This window comes from Anas acuta, chromosome 9 (genome assembly GCF_963932015.1).
Source record: "Anas acuta chromosome 9, bAnaAcu1.1, whole genome shotgun sequence".
NCBI classification, from domain to species: Eukaryota; Metazoa; Chordata; class Aves; order Anseriformes; family Anatidae; genus Anas; species Anas acuta.
This window is the reverse complement of record NC_088987.1, coordinates 1,740,665-1,754,951: the sequence shown is the minus strand read 5'-3', so window position 1 is coordinate 1,754,951 and position 14,287 is coordinate 1,740,665. Positions and strand designations below refer to the sequence as shown.

The window sequence follows — 14,287 nt, the reverse complement described above, 5'->3', positions numbered from 1 at the left end:
AGCAAAGGTTGCTCTAGTTCTTTACAAGCAAGTAATTGTCTTCATGCAGAGCTCCAGCAACACTCAAGGTGTTGTCTCACTCCTCCAACACAGAGACAACAGTCTCCTGGTCTTTATTCAGAGACGTTTTCTGATCAATGTCACTTTTTTTTCCCCCTTCTTTTTTTTTTTTTGGGGGGGGGGGGGGGCAATAAAAGGAAGAACAGACAAACAGGAAATGAGGCAGCCAATTGTAGGGCCTGATAAATTACTGCTGGGGAAATAAACATTTGCTTTCTTCACAAAAGCAAAATTTAATAAAAGAAAATCACTAGACTAGAACTTACTGGTAAGAGCCAGACACCAGATGTCCAGCGTGCACTATAAAACTTTGCAGAGACAACAGAAAATGACAATGCATCGCAAAACCAATATTGGTCCTTATTTTATCGATTCCATTTTATTTATAAAACCACACAGTATGTCAGTAGATGCAGTGCGTCCTATAAAATCACAAAGGTGTGGTAACACCTCGACGCAGCGCTCGTCACCAAAAGTTGTGTGAGCCCAGGAAGGCCAGCTGTGTGAGTGCTAATTACACAGGGCGAGCATTGGCACAGTTCTGGCGTGCAGTAACCAACATCATGCACAACATCACTGCTGCAGCCCTGGGTCTGCATGACCGGATCAGAGAGCCATATTGTTACTGCAAACAGAGAAATGTGATTTGAAACTTGGCCTATGAGACTGGATGAACAGAAAAAGCTCGATGGCCAAGCAAGGGCTTTTACTTTGGAAACGCTGGCAGCAGTTCTTCCAAAAAAGTCGTATTGTTTATTTTTTTTATATATATAGTGTATATATATATATTCTTCCAGGCAATAAAGCTCTTTCTCCCATGCATTGCAACAGAAATATATGTATATACACACACACACATATAAAGGAACACAATGCAAACAACTACTATGAGGTAAGTAGACAAAACCAAACTGATTAGTTGAGATTAGTTGTAAAATGGAAGGAAAATAAACAGCAGTGCAGTAGGTGGATAACTGCTTAAGAACATTTCTTGCTACCTGCTCGTCTTCAGCTTTATTTTAGATAGTTTATACTGGAAATGAAATAATCCCGATAATATGAAAGATGGATCTCTTTCTGTTTAGGAATATTTCAGGGTTTTCTGCTAGAATGATTTTTAAATTTGCACTTTACCTTTTAAGTGAGCACAAACCTCTTTCAAAGCTTGATAGACCTCTCTCAGCTCTACTTGCTGTTTGTGTTTTTTTTTTTTAAACCAAGTACTGTCAGATGCTGTAAATGAGCTTCCCAACCTAAATTCAAAGCAGCTGTTACCACAATCCCTCTCCATGATGGCTGAACAAATAGTATATCCCTTAAAACATTTCAGATTGTAAGAACAAAAGGGTTCAGCTGTTTTGCTATGACTGTAATACAGCCTGTCTCCACCAAATAGCTGACACTCATCCAACATTCAAGAAGTTCAGTGCTCAGCCTTAAAGAATATTCACTGAAACAGGGAATGCCAAAAGGATGACAACTGGATTACCATGGCAGAGTTCTTTTACTCTGGAAACCTCTCGAGATTTTTCCTGAAAATATAAGATCTACTCTGAAAGCACCTAAAGTTGCCTTGATTTACAAAACAAACAAACATGCACAATTAAAGTGCAGGTCTCATTTTGAAGATTGGGAGAAGGGAGAAAAAGCTTAGAATGGAAAAGATACGTGTATTTATCCTCAAAATATTCTGTACAGCAGGAAATACTCTAAATCTAACTAAACTTGCCTCAGCTCTTTAGGTTTATTTCCTACTCCTTTTGTTCTACCAAGAGTTGTACTTACCAGCCTATCGGAATATATAGGAATACAGTTATTCTGATGAGCTATGATTAAGTTCCAATTCCTTCAGCTCCTTCAGGCTTGCAAGTAAGATTTAATTCCTTCTTGACTGCAAGTAAAAAAAATTATTTGTCTCCCAAGTATCTCCCCCAAGTACCTTGATCTGAGGTGTCAAAATGAATTCTCTCATATACCAACCGTACAATGGCAATCTTCATAATACAATCCTCCTCTTCCTTTCCTTCACTTTCAATAAGTAATAACCAAGAGTCAAATACCCTGTGATAAGGGCTGACTTTTCAAAGACTGAACCTAACCTCCAATTCTCCCAGTACAGCTGTCTCAGTCACTGCAGGAACAAACATACCATTGAGCAACCCAGCTATGCCAAGAAAATGCAAGTAACACTGATCGTGAAACACCTTTGTTTATGCAAAGCTGAAGCTATAAAATTAACTAGCACTGGAGAATTTACATTGTCTTCTCGTGATTTGGCTGTAGGATGCTCTTTTTTATAGCTTTCAAGTAACTATTTTCCAATAAATACATTCCAAACATACGTTAATGCAATTTGAAAAACAGATCTGGCCCTTCATGTGTCTTTCCATGGAGTACCTGCAAGAATCTATTCCAAAGACAGGGGTCAGAGGCCTATTTTGTCCCCTAAGACAGATCCCCAGCTGTTGGAGTTTCCAGAAAGGCTCTACAGAATGGTCTTACTTTCAGTGTTGATCTAGACGTAAATTTATTCACCTGGAGAGTGTGACCTACAATAGATTCCTCTCAGTACTTCACATCCAAATATATACTTGACAACCTGATAGTCATGTTTGGTGTTTAGGCTTTTTTCTCCATGCTTCAGAGAAAAAAAATTGAACAGTAAATTGAAAAAAAAGCACCATTAATGTGTCAGTTACAGCAGAATAAAATGTGTGTTTTTTTCCTGCCCAAACCAGATACAACCTAAAACAAGAAAAAAAAACACAGCTTTTTCAGCAAATGCAGACGCTGGAGGAGGCCTCGCCTATCACCTGCTCACTGGCCCTCAGATGAGGACAGTCGACAGAGCAGGTCCTTGTAGTGCTTGCTTGTCTCTTCCAGCATGAAGCCAGCTGGGTGAACAGCAAAGTTCCAGCCAGGGCAGCAAACTCTCGTGCTGAAGGGGACCTGCATCAGTCGCAGAATCTGCTATGACGCTCAGCGCTGGAGACAAGCTATAATAAGAGTTATAATTCTAGCCATACCCACAGGAGGACATCTGACACCACCAGAAGACAAAAAGCCGGAATTATAACATATGCCCTCAAAAGCAAAATTCAGCAAAACCAACTTACTACCTTCAGCTGACCACAGCCAACTACAAAAGCCTTCAAAGCTACTGGGAAACAAAAGATGGTATCTCAGTGCTTTCCTCAGGAATTAGCATCCAGACAGAACAAATGCATGACTGAATCTCATTGCTGCTGCAGGAGACGAAGAAAAAATGCCAGAAGCCCATAGATTTACAAAGGCAAAAGGTTCACTGAGGTTGTGTTGTGTCGTCCTCCTTATACATCTATAAATGAGGGAGGACAAGTGAGCCTTCTTGGCTACGCAGGTCTTTTCTTTCCCATATTTTTCACCCATGAAGAAAATAAATATATCAAGAAATGACAGCAAGAAAGAAAGCTGAGAGCTTGGGAGGCTTGAGTAAGTCTCCTACAAAAAGACAATTATAAAACATCTTACTTGGCCTCTTTTTTTCTTGGAGAACACATAAAGCAAAAAGAAACTGCAGTAGCTCTCTCCCTTCCTAAATACACGCGTGCATTTAAGAAGGAAAACTCTAAGTTCCTAGTTCACTCTTACTGGTCCATAGCAGAGTATTCCCTAGACAAATAACTGCATTAACTGCAAATAGCAATTGAATCCAAGAGCTCTGTATTTAAATGCGCTGCTTTGCGAAACCTTTAACGAACAATAACTTGATGCTGATGCAGTCTAAATCTTCAGAATGACAAATAACTGCAAAGGAAAAACGCTTCCCAGATCCATACTCTCTGTACAGATACACTTTGATCACCGTTTGATTAAACTGAAAAACACGTTGTCCCCCCCTCAGAAAAGTTTATGAGGCATAAATTATATCAACATCATCCTGGGTATATTTCATTTTGTACTCTAATGATGCTCCAAGTAAGAAAACCCTGCACAAAGGCTACTGGTCAGTACCTGGGCTCGAAGGGAAATGGACTGATGTCATAAAATGCTTCTATTATCAGTTTGTACTCTTTGTCCTAACTACCTTGGAAATGACCCAAACAAGACATTTGGTTTTCGGATTTAGCATAAGCAATTTTGTAAGTTATCAAAATATAAGGGTAAATTGCTTGCTTCCAAAAAAATTCTGGGCACTTCTGAGTTCTTCCTACAGCTTGCTGATATTGATCCTTATTATAAAAGGACATAAAGTCAGGCAGTATGCTAATAAAGCACTGCAATATATTCCAACGTGATTTAAGATGTGCTTCTATACAAAGTCCAGAAGACCTCTCACGCACCAAATGTGTCGTGCTCAGTAGGGGTTCTTGCCCTGTTCAGAGCACTAGAATCTACTAAGGAAAAAAACAATTTGGGCTGCAACATCCAGGCTTCTCCTCATTCTTCCACAAGTACCAAAACGTATTCAAACTTCAGGTAAACAGGCAAGAGGCATCTTGTTTATGACATGCCACCAATATTTCAGAGGCTCCAAGATATTTACAGTGAATCCTACTGAGGGCCAAACACATCTGCAGCAACAACAGATGAATCACAGAATCGCAGGCTGGTTTGGGACAGAAGGGACCTCAAAGCCCCCCCCAACACCCCCCAGCCACAGGCAGAGACCTCAGCCCCCAGCCCAGGCTGCCCAAATCCCCCCAGCCTGGCTTTGGGCCCTGCCAGGGATGGGGCAGTCCCAGCTCCTCAGGGCAACCTGCGCCAGGGCCGCGCCGCCCTCATAGTAAATATCACACGTGGGTTAGTGAAACTGGGAAAGTAGCACTTGAAAAGAGTGGCCGACACCATCCTTGACGTTCCCAGCAGTCTACGTACTACAAATAAGAAAATAAAAAAAGTAAACAGCTAATCCGGAATATTTACATAATCAATGACCTAAACAAAGACAAGCAGGAACAATATTTGAGAGACTAATTAACCAGTACCATCAGGATGTAAAACCAATCACGCTAAAGTTTGCGAGAGATCAAGATGTACGAAGTAGAGGTAATTACATAAACTGCCTTCACTGAAAGCTGTAAAAAGAAGATCAATAATCTAAGTTATTTCAAGCAAAAATTAGGCTGGCAGTATGTTTTGAAAGGCAGTCCATCATTCAGGCACGGCAAGTACTTCTACTGAAACAATACTTTGAGCCACAAATGAAGCCCAGCAAACTTCTGTCAACACAGAAGGCCGGGGGAAAACCACCACACACAGTGAAAAACAGTTTTTCATAGGAAATTATTTTCGTGCTTTTCTTCAGTACTCTTCATTTCTTTTCCTTAAACTGTGGTTATAATGCATCAGAAATTGAATTACATTCATCTACTGAAGAAAAGCTACTTAGCATATTTGCAAGGCAAGGAAGAAAAATGAATTGTTAATCATTTAGTTCAAATGATGCCACATGGCAGAATTTTAAAATGCTCAGAATCATGTGATTCAAAGATTTTTAACAATTTGCATTTTGTTTCCATAAATAGCATGCATTATACAAAGAAAACTTTTTTTAAAAAAGTAAAATTCTAAATCATTGCCTGTTTTTATTATAGCTGCATTATTTGTCATTTCACTTACCCATGCTTCGCGCCACATATCTCCTTCTCTTTTCCTTTGCCTTTCTCTTTTACTTTTTCTTTCTCTCTGCCTTTACGCCGCTCTCTTTCACGAGACCCACTATGAGTTCTCCTATGACTGGATCTTTCACTACTTCGACTATAAGAACGTTGACGAGGTCTTGAGCGCGATCTACACAAAATCCATAATATTAAAATTTAGCAATTATACATTTTTCACCATCACTGCATGTTAGATTTGTTATTTTGTCCAACTATTTTGAACTCATTTTCAAATCATTTAGTAATTTAATATGTTTAAACAAGAACCTCCCGATTTCTCAAAAGAAAAGAAGAAAGCATTGCTTCTGTTCTGAAGGAAGAATGCAAAGTAAATTAAACCATACTACACAGTATTCATGCATTAAGAAAATAATCAAGTATTAACAAAGTAGGCATTAGAGCTATTGAAGAAAGTAAGGAGGGAGAATCTTAAGCATTAAACACTGCATTCTTAAATTCTGATCAATTTAGCTTATCAAATAAGTAAAGAATTTACAGATGCTACTAAGTGCTTGTATTTACATATTAAATACTTCTACTAACAATGTTCCAAGAAAACAAAAAAGTGACATTAACAAAACCCTAACTTTAGCCTGCAGAGCTGACATTTACACACTTTTTATTTTTTTTATATATATTCAGGCTTGAAACACTCTGCAGAAAACCTATAAATACACCAACCCTACAGGCCCAACACACAAGAAACTGCATACAGGTGCAAGGCTTTGTGCACGGATAGTCCTCTGGTTCTTGGCTGCACGCTGGCTATAGGATACTCTGTTCTCAATCACATTATCCACTCCTCTGTAATAAATTTATGTTGTTACTGATACACTTGAATGAAAAAAGATCAAGTAGTATTACAATATAACTGCTTCTATGTGTACCTAAAACTGTTTCTATGCTTATCTGATTCCTGATTTTTTTAGATGATTTTCTAAATTTCACTGTATAATTTGTTATCAATCAATACCTCTCTGCTGACGGTAGAGGAGTAGTTAAGTCTTTAGCTACTTCTGCACATTTACAATGCACATTTTTGAAAAAAGCAACACAAGTTTCCACTAGTTTCTATCATAACGCACATCTTCATACAAGTTCTGATCGTGACTCTTTGGAAAGTTTCATTAAGTACCAGGAGAGCCTGGGGCAGGGGAGAGCATTTCATAAAATCGTATTAAAAAAAAATTATTTAGCACCTCTTGGACTGCAAAACTCCAAAAGCCTTTAAAAGCAAAACCACATACAGAAGATCACTCAATTTTAAAGGCAACAACTGTTTAATAAACCTCCCCAATAGAACAAGCAAAAGAAAATACTACATCCAGATGAAGCTATAAATCAAATTTAGGAAGAATGCTGTGATTGAGTCTGGAATTTGTCCAGCATACTGGGGTTAACATACCTACTCCTGCCATCAAGCCTTTTAGACTAGCACCAGAGGTCAGAACCCCAGTTTTACGTTTCATTCAGCAGATGGCATCTCCTGCAACACTATATCTTCTGTTATTGGGCACAGTATTAGCTCTAATACAATAGGTCGAGTTACCACTTAAGGGGCGTATTATGAACTATAGGACATTTTCTGTCTCAAAACAGACTTTTTATTATTTCATCACAAATTAAAAAGCATCCACCTCTTCTTCAGCTCTCAGGTGGAGGAGGTTTTGTTTTGAACAGACCGCTGCCCCGCAGATGAGATCACTTGGACGGTAACCACGATTTCCGAGAACTCTGCAGGTAAGATGCATAGTCAGAAACAGTATATATAATTTAAAAATAAAAATAAGAATGCCCTATAGCAACACAGATCAATTTCACTTGATGAAATGCCTCTCCTTACTTAACAGTGTAGTTCTTCAAACAAATAACTGAGGAATCTAAAATACCTATTGCTAAAGAGCTTTCTTTCTCAGCTCAAATTTGAACTTCTTTTCCCATCTACAATTTGCAGTTCCAAATAACAGCAAATCCAGTTTAGATTAGATGGGTGTTCACATCCTAGATTTCTGTTTGTTCCGTTGTTAAAGTAGAACAAACAGTAGCTATAATTCATATGCAGCCGCCCTGTGATGGATCCACACAGGGATGTGGCCTGGTACCTCTATCCAAAGAGGGGTGGGTTTTTTTATTATTATTATTTACAAAGTTTTTTGCAAATATTTCATTTTTCATTATTTTTCCTTAATATTCCCGAGCTAGAGCGCTCCAAAATAAAAGAAAATCAGTCCAAGTTAATTGTGTTTGCTTACGTGGATCACAAATAGTAGTTGTAGTAGATAAGGCAACACAACTTCAGAAATGCATCTATTATTGACGTACTGATCCCAGTCATGAAGAGACGAAATAAATAAGGAAAGCTGAGGAAAGGAAACAAGGAACAGCCCAACTTTAATGCTGCCTTCAACTCTTCCAGGGATTTTATCTTACTGGTGAGTTCTCCCAAAAGAAACCACGACCTCTATCCTCCCTCTTACAGAAGAGTTTAAAACCCTTCAATATCCAAACCCAACCTCATTTCCTCTGGCTCTGAGGGAATCTCCAATCTTGTGCAGCCTGGGCTAATTAAATCCACCTGTTAATACGCTCCATGTCTAATTCTGCAACACCAGTTTCGATGAACCAGGTGACAAGAGGATTACTCAGTGTAGAAGCCACGATTCCCCGTGTAGCTTGACTGCATTAACAGGCTCCGTCATGCAGACATCAGGACAGAGTTAGGACCATCCTTAAAAGCAAGTCTGGAGCATTGTAGCTTCAAGCCTTTCACTTTGCAACCCATGTAATTTTCTCTACTTCATTTGTATGTTTTTTTTCTCCCCTTTCTTTTTTTCTTGTAAAGAAAAAGGTAATGTTTGTCCTCAAGAATCCACTTCTCTGAGGTAACCGCAGAATCTGAAGCCTCAGAATTGAGATTGTGCTGTGACAAGCTCAGGTTAAGGCCATTGGTCTTTCGCTAGGACATCTACTTTAATTAAGTAAACTTCAGTAGGAAAACAAGATCAAGACCAACAAGAAAAATATCACCAAAACTGCCCTCACTGTGTGACACCACCAGCCCTCAAGGGCGCAGGGGCAGAGGGGAGGCAGAGGAGCGGGCTGCAGCCTCCTGGCAAGGACCTACCCCCACAGCCCCATTCCCTGCTACGTTGCCATTTTAATAAAGCTTTTCTCTTTACATAAAGGCCCCAAATCCTAAAATATTGTTTTACGAATACTTCGTACAAGCTTCTTTAAGGCCCTATATTAAGTCCAAAAACCTCAACAGGCTCTTGGCAGTGGAAAACCATTTCATAAAGTGAAAATTCAAGTATATGAAGTCGCTACTCTGTGCCTAACAAGCTGCAGTGTTGTTCCATCTCCAGAATGGATGAATTTACCTGTATGCTACCATGGATTGATATTAAAATACCCTGTGATATATACAGAAAAGGAAAGAAGCAACTTTACGGAATGGAGCTACAAGTCAGATGTGCCAGGAAGTCACAAGTAAACAAGTATAAAAGTCCATGGATCAGGCAAAGAATAAAGATCTTCTATTTTATTGCTGTTGCATTTGTTTTTCAATCCCAATTATTAATATTAAAGCAAGTTGCAAAGTGTTCCAATTACAGAAGTATTGGAGGAAAAAAATCAGGCTGGAGAGTAGACTGCCAGCACACACCCCCCTTCCCCCAAAGCAGCGCGCACAAACACCCACCCACCATGCCAAAGGTTAAGTCATTTAGTCAAGTTCAAAGATCTTCAAAGAGTTCTTAGATCCAGATAAGCCCATATGTTACCAAAATTCTGTGAAAAGCTATTACTTTCCAATCTGCTTTTCATGTCTAACTTACAGAACACACAGATGCTTGGCATCACTCAGTATCCCTAAATTCTCACACCAGATAATCAAGGCTCACCAATAACTTTCCTATCTAAAATCCTAAGAAATGTCTTTATTCCATCAACACTTAGTCCACTTGTAAAAATTGAAAGTATCCATAAAAGCCCATTCAGTTACTGCACAATAAGTGTTAATTTGCTAATTTCTTCACAGGTAATCAATTAAAATGTAAAATATTGGATAAAATTAGTTGCACTAAATTTAACAGCTGCTCCATAAGCATAATTAGTTTCACAAGGGCCATATGTATTCTGAACAGAGACAGAGTTGAAACAAATAAGCAGATTTTAAAACAAGTTTGAGGAAATCTGCATTTAATTAGCAGGTGGGCACTACAACTGCATAATGTTTTTATACATTTATATTTATGAAGTGACAGAAGATCTAAAGGCTTTTTAAAATGGCGTTTATTGTTTGAATGGGAACTGTTTTGCTGCATGCTAAAGTGATTTAAATCCTTATAGCTCTGCTTTGAAAAAATCATAAATGGTGAAAGAAAACATGTGGAAAACTGTAAAACTAGAAAGAATTTGCGACAAAAAGCAGATACACATACCATAACCAAAAGGAAACTACACTTAATTAAATGTACACTACATCTGGAATATCAGCCTAATAAAACGTGAAACTATTAATTTTCATTGTTCTAAAGGAAATGAGGTCAGTGTCGTTTAGTATTTCCCCAATTATATTGCACTAAAGCACTGAGCTATATCTTATAGGTACAATCTAATCTTTTCAAAACACTACAATTTGAAAGCAGCCACTGAGATAGATTTTTCAAATGGAAAGAGGAATTAGAGTGCAAATACAAGAAAGCTCAAACAGAAGAAAGTGAGCATTCCTGCACTGAAGGTAAGTTTCAGGGGGGGAAAAAAAAAAAAGTGACTTTATTGGCAAATAACAATCACCACTCAAATGAAAGTTTCTGAGATGTCAAGCTCTTCACAAGTATTCTTCTAAATATCTCACAGCTGACACAGCTCTTATTAGCTTATTATAAGCTCAACAACCACAAACAAAACCCAACAAATTCATGCCTCTCTAATACTTTGGCAATAAATCAAAAGTCTGGCAAAGAACAATGAAATGACTGCATTGCATCAAACCTGGATATTCATATTGGTAATAAAGACAGTGCAAACACAACTAATTGCAGCAAAATGACATGTTCTCTTTCAAAGCATATTAAGAGGTTTCTTGTTTAACTCAACTTCACGAGCAAGAAAAAAAAATATCATGGTACAAGTTCTTGGGGAATGTAAAATAACTTCAAGCATCAGCTGCAGTTGTTTAAAGTGTGGAAGTTAATACCTTTTTTTTCTTTTTTTTTTAAATTTGAATATGGATACCTCTATAGAACAGTCTAAGTCACTCTTAGTTTGCAATTTCAAAATGCATACATTTAAGGAAGTTAAATATAGATAATATGGTAATGACAAAGCAAATGATAATATGGTTATTTATTGTTAAATGTAAGGTGAGGGAAATGAAAACATGCAGAAGCAGAGGCAGCTTTAAAGTCTGAAATGAGGCTAGTACTAGGAGGAAACAAGTTGTTTCGAGCCAGCAGTTTAGACAATTGGTAAGAAACAAAATAGAAACAAAAGATAGTCTACTGTGCTGGAGAAATGCAAGGTGAAATATAAACAGTAACAGAGAATCTGGAACACAGTTTGCAGAATGGAGAAAATAGATTCACCAGATGCAGGCATCAACTTAGTTCAGTAATAAACAATTCTCCACCTATAAATCATTTTAATTACATAATTAAACATTTGAGGAAATAATACTCAAACTTCCAGTAAACTGTAATTAAAACCAACCAAACCAAACAGTTACTGAACACTTGGCATGAGCAGCACATAAATGCAGGAGAGCAGAACAGACAGAAAAGACACTGCTATTGTTGTTTGTTCTCAAGCAGCCCATTTGTCACAAATCTCGTTCTTCTAATTCTTCTGGCCTACCTGCTCACCTCCAAAGACAACTAGAAACCCTTCTTTGCCACAACACCCCTTGACAATCCTACAAGGAGCCTGCTGCCAGAAGCTGAGAGAATGTAGAAGCAGTGCAGACAACGACTGCCTCTCTCTGGGTCCATACACACCAATAGTACCCCAAAGGTGTTAGAAAACCTACAGGAGGTTAACAAGCAGATAGAAAACACTATACAAAGTTTACTTAAACTGAGCTTTTCTGTCAGCAGCCCTTTGCTCACAGCCGTGCTAGCTCCTTGCCCAAGAAGCGAGGGAGACAAGCATGCTGGATGCAGCCCTGCCACTGTCAGGGGCACATCAACAAAAGCCTTCAGAAAACGAAAACCAGAAAAGGTGCTTTACAAAATACTGCCTGAAAACCAGAAATATAAACCCTAGATTAAGCATCAGCTAATCAAGCAAGGAGATGAGCTGGTGTTTTTGCTGTGAGCTTACAGAGGCCTAACGAAGCCAGAGCCACGGCCCTGCTGACAGGGCCCACCTGAGGGGCACCTCCCTGCTCCCTCCCGATGTGAGATGTGCTTCTAACGGCCAGCTCCACCTTACAGATACGTGTGGAGGTACATAAAGTAACCTCAGTGCTATTGGATACACGTTATTGCTGCGTTCGGCGCAGAAAACTCTGCGTGCTATTTTCCAACAGGCTTTTTTTGCAGAGGCAGGGCTGTGGGAGCAGCTGCGGCCAAAGGAAGTGTAATGAAGTGTGCTGTCGGGGATCTGGGCAGGGAGAACAGCTGTGTGAACAGCTCCCACCCATCTACTGCAATTGGAAACTGTTCCACTCCATTAGTGATGGCAGGAGGGTATTCTCCCCCCTGCATCATTCCTTCAGCCCGCGCACAGGTCAGTAAGTGCCTGGGATGCAACTGGTCCAAAGGCACTGCACATCCTCAGCCTCGTCCCCAGTAAGGGAAAACGTGTTGTATCATTCATTTCCTCATCTCTGCAAAGACTAGGAACCACCTCTCTTTTTTTGAGATTCCACCTCAAGTTAGGAAATTCAGTTGAAGAACATCTATTTTTTCATTAGGTGAATTTCTCTTATTTATTCCTTTTCTTAGACAATGCCTCCAAATGGGATATTTTTTAACCCTACATTCACATCGCTACCTCATGACTGAACAGAAAAATCCAGTATTTACTTCGAATAATTTTGGGGTAATACAATAATAAAAGAGTTAGTGCACTGTCCTGGCTATTAAATAAAAGCAAAATAAGAAAAAAGCTTCCCTCACCAAATTCCCATCCTTTCTCAAGAAAGCAACAGCCATGAATCAACTGAGAATATCCATCTCGCCCTCTGTTCATACCAGAGTTTAAAAAGCTACTCAACTTCAAGGTGAGGCAAAAGGGAAACAGTTGTGATGAGATATGAGAAAGGGATTCCTTGATTTTCTAACTCAATTCCAGAACTTCCACTTCTTAGGTTACAGCAGAGAAAGGAAAAAAAATAAAACAATAATAGTAAAAAAAAAGTTCATTCAAATTGTCTAATCATGCAGAAAAGACTATTTATTTATTTGTTTGTTTGTTTGTTTATTCTTTAAAAACCAGCATGGGAAAAGTTGAATTCTATCTGAACATGTAAGGTAACATTTTATTTATAAGTAAATTCTTTAAGCTTTGTAATGAACTTATACACACAGATGCAGTTTTTCTATCCTTGATACAGCTGGAATATATTTTAAGAAACAAGGTTCCAGATTCCTTTCAGGACTCTCCATAAATACAGCAAATTATTTGTTTCTACATCATGCAGGCATTAGTGACTCTGCATCTGCTATGACAGGAAGATCTGGCTGTATCACAAAGCCATGAAAAAAGTTCAAATTCATTTTCCAGATGGAATCACTATCCAGGTAATTATTTTCTGTAAATTTGACAGCACCTCTGATATTATGTTAAAAAGTTAAGGAATATAAATGAAAGATTTTGAGGATGATTTTTTCACTTCCCTGGTGCCTCTGGGAAGCTCAAATTACTTACAGGTAAGTTCTACTCCTCTGTCTCTGACAACACTGCTATTTTATTTCTTGGGATTGTGAAACATCTAAGATTGAGGCCCCAATCATGGTTTCAGCTTAAAGATAGTATAATATTTATGTATCCTCATAGCCACAAAGAGATATTAGACAGCTGAATGAAATTACCTAAACAGATGCTGGAAATCAACTTACACAATGGGACACTAACTGTTCTCATAAACTGAAAAAAAATAAAAAGCCATAAAAGCTATGTGCCTACTGGCACCTGACTGGTAACAAACTAAACCATTACTCTGTGCTCAAAATTAAGAAAAAAATAGAAAGTCTTCTCTTTAACTCAGTGATAACCAAGCACGAAAGGTATAAATTTTGTGGGGTTTAAAATAAATAAATAAATAAAAGATTTGGAGGTATTCCACCTATCCTTTTTATCACATTAGGTTTATGAAGCATATATAAAGATTTTTTTAAAAAATGCAATCTATTTTTTTTCCAAATTAAAAAAAAATATAATATATATATATATATTTAATGAAAATAGTCATCATTTTACTTTAGGATAAGGGCTCCAAAAATTAAGTCATAATTTTGACTCCTGAGCTTTAGAAACTCCTAAAGAACAACAACAATAAAAAAGCAAAACCATTTAATACCATATTGTCAAAATGTTTTGAAAACACTCCGTAACTGTTTGTACATACCATTAGTACTTTT

At 38.1% G+C, this 14,287-nt stretch overlaps 1 protein-coding gene across 3 annotated transcripts in view; it reads right to left on the bottom strand.

Moving 5' to 3' along the window:
• Positions 1–14,287, bottom strand: part of RSRC1 (arginine and serine rich coiled-coil 1) — a 139,766-nt gene that overhangs the window by 103,268 nt on the left and 22,211 nt on the right. For 2 of the 3 annotated variants that reach the window (XM_068691850.1, XM_068691849.1), the window contains exon 4: positions 5,662–5,832. The exons of the other annotated variant lie outside the window; for it this stretch is intronic. In XM_068691850.1, the coding sequence (XP_068547951.1) occupies positions 5,662–5,832 (171 nt within the window). The remainder of the gene's footprint in view (positions 1–5,661; positions 5,833–14,287) is intronic. 3 annotated transcript variants of the gene reach the window in all.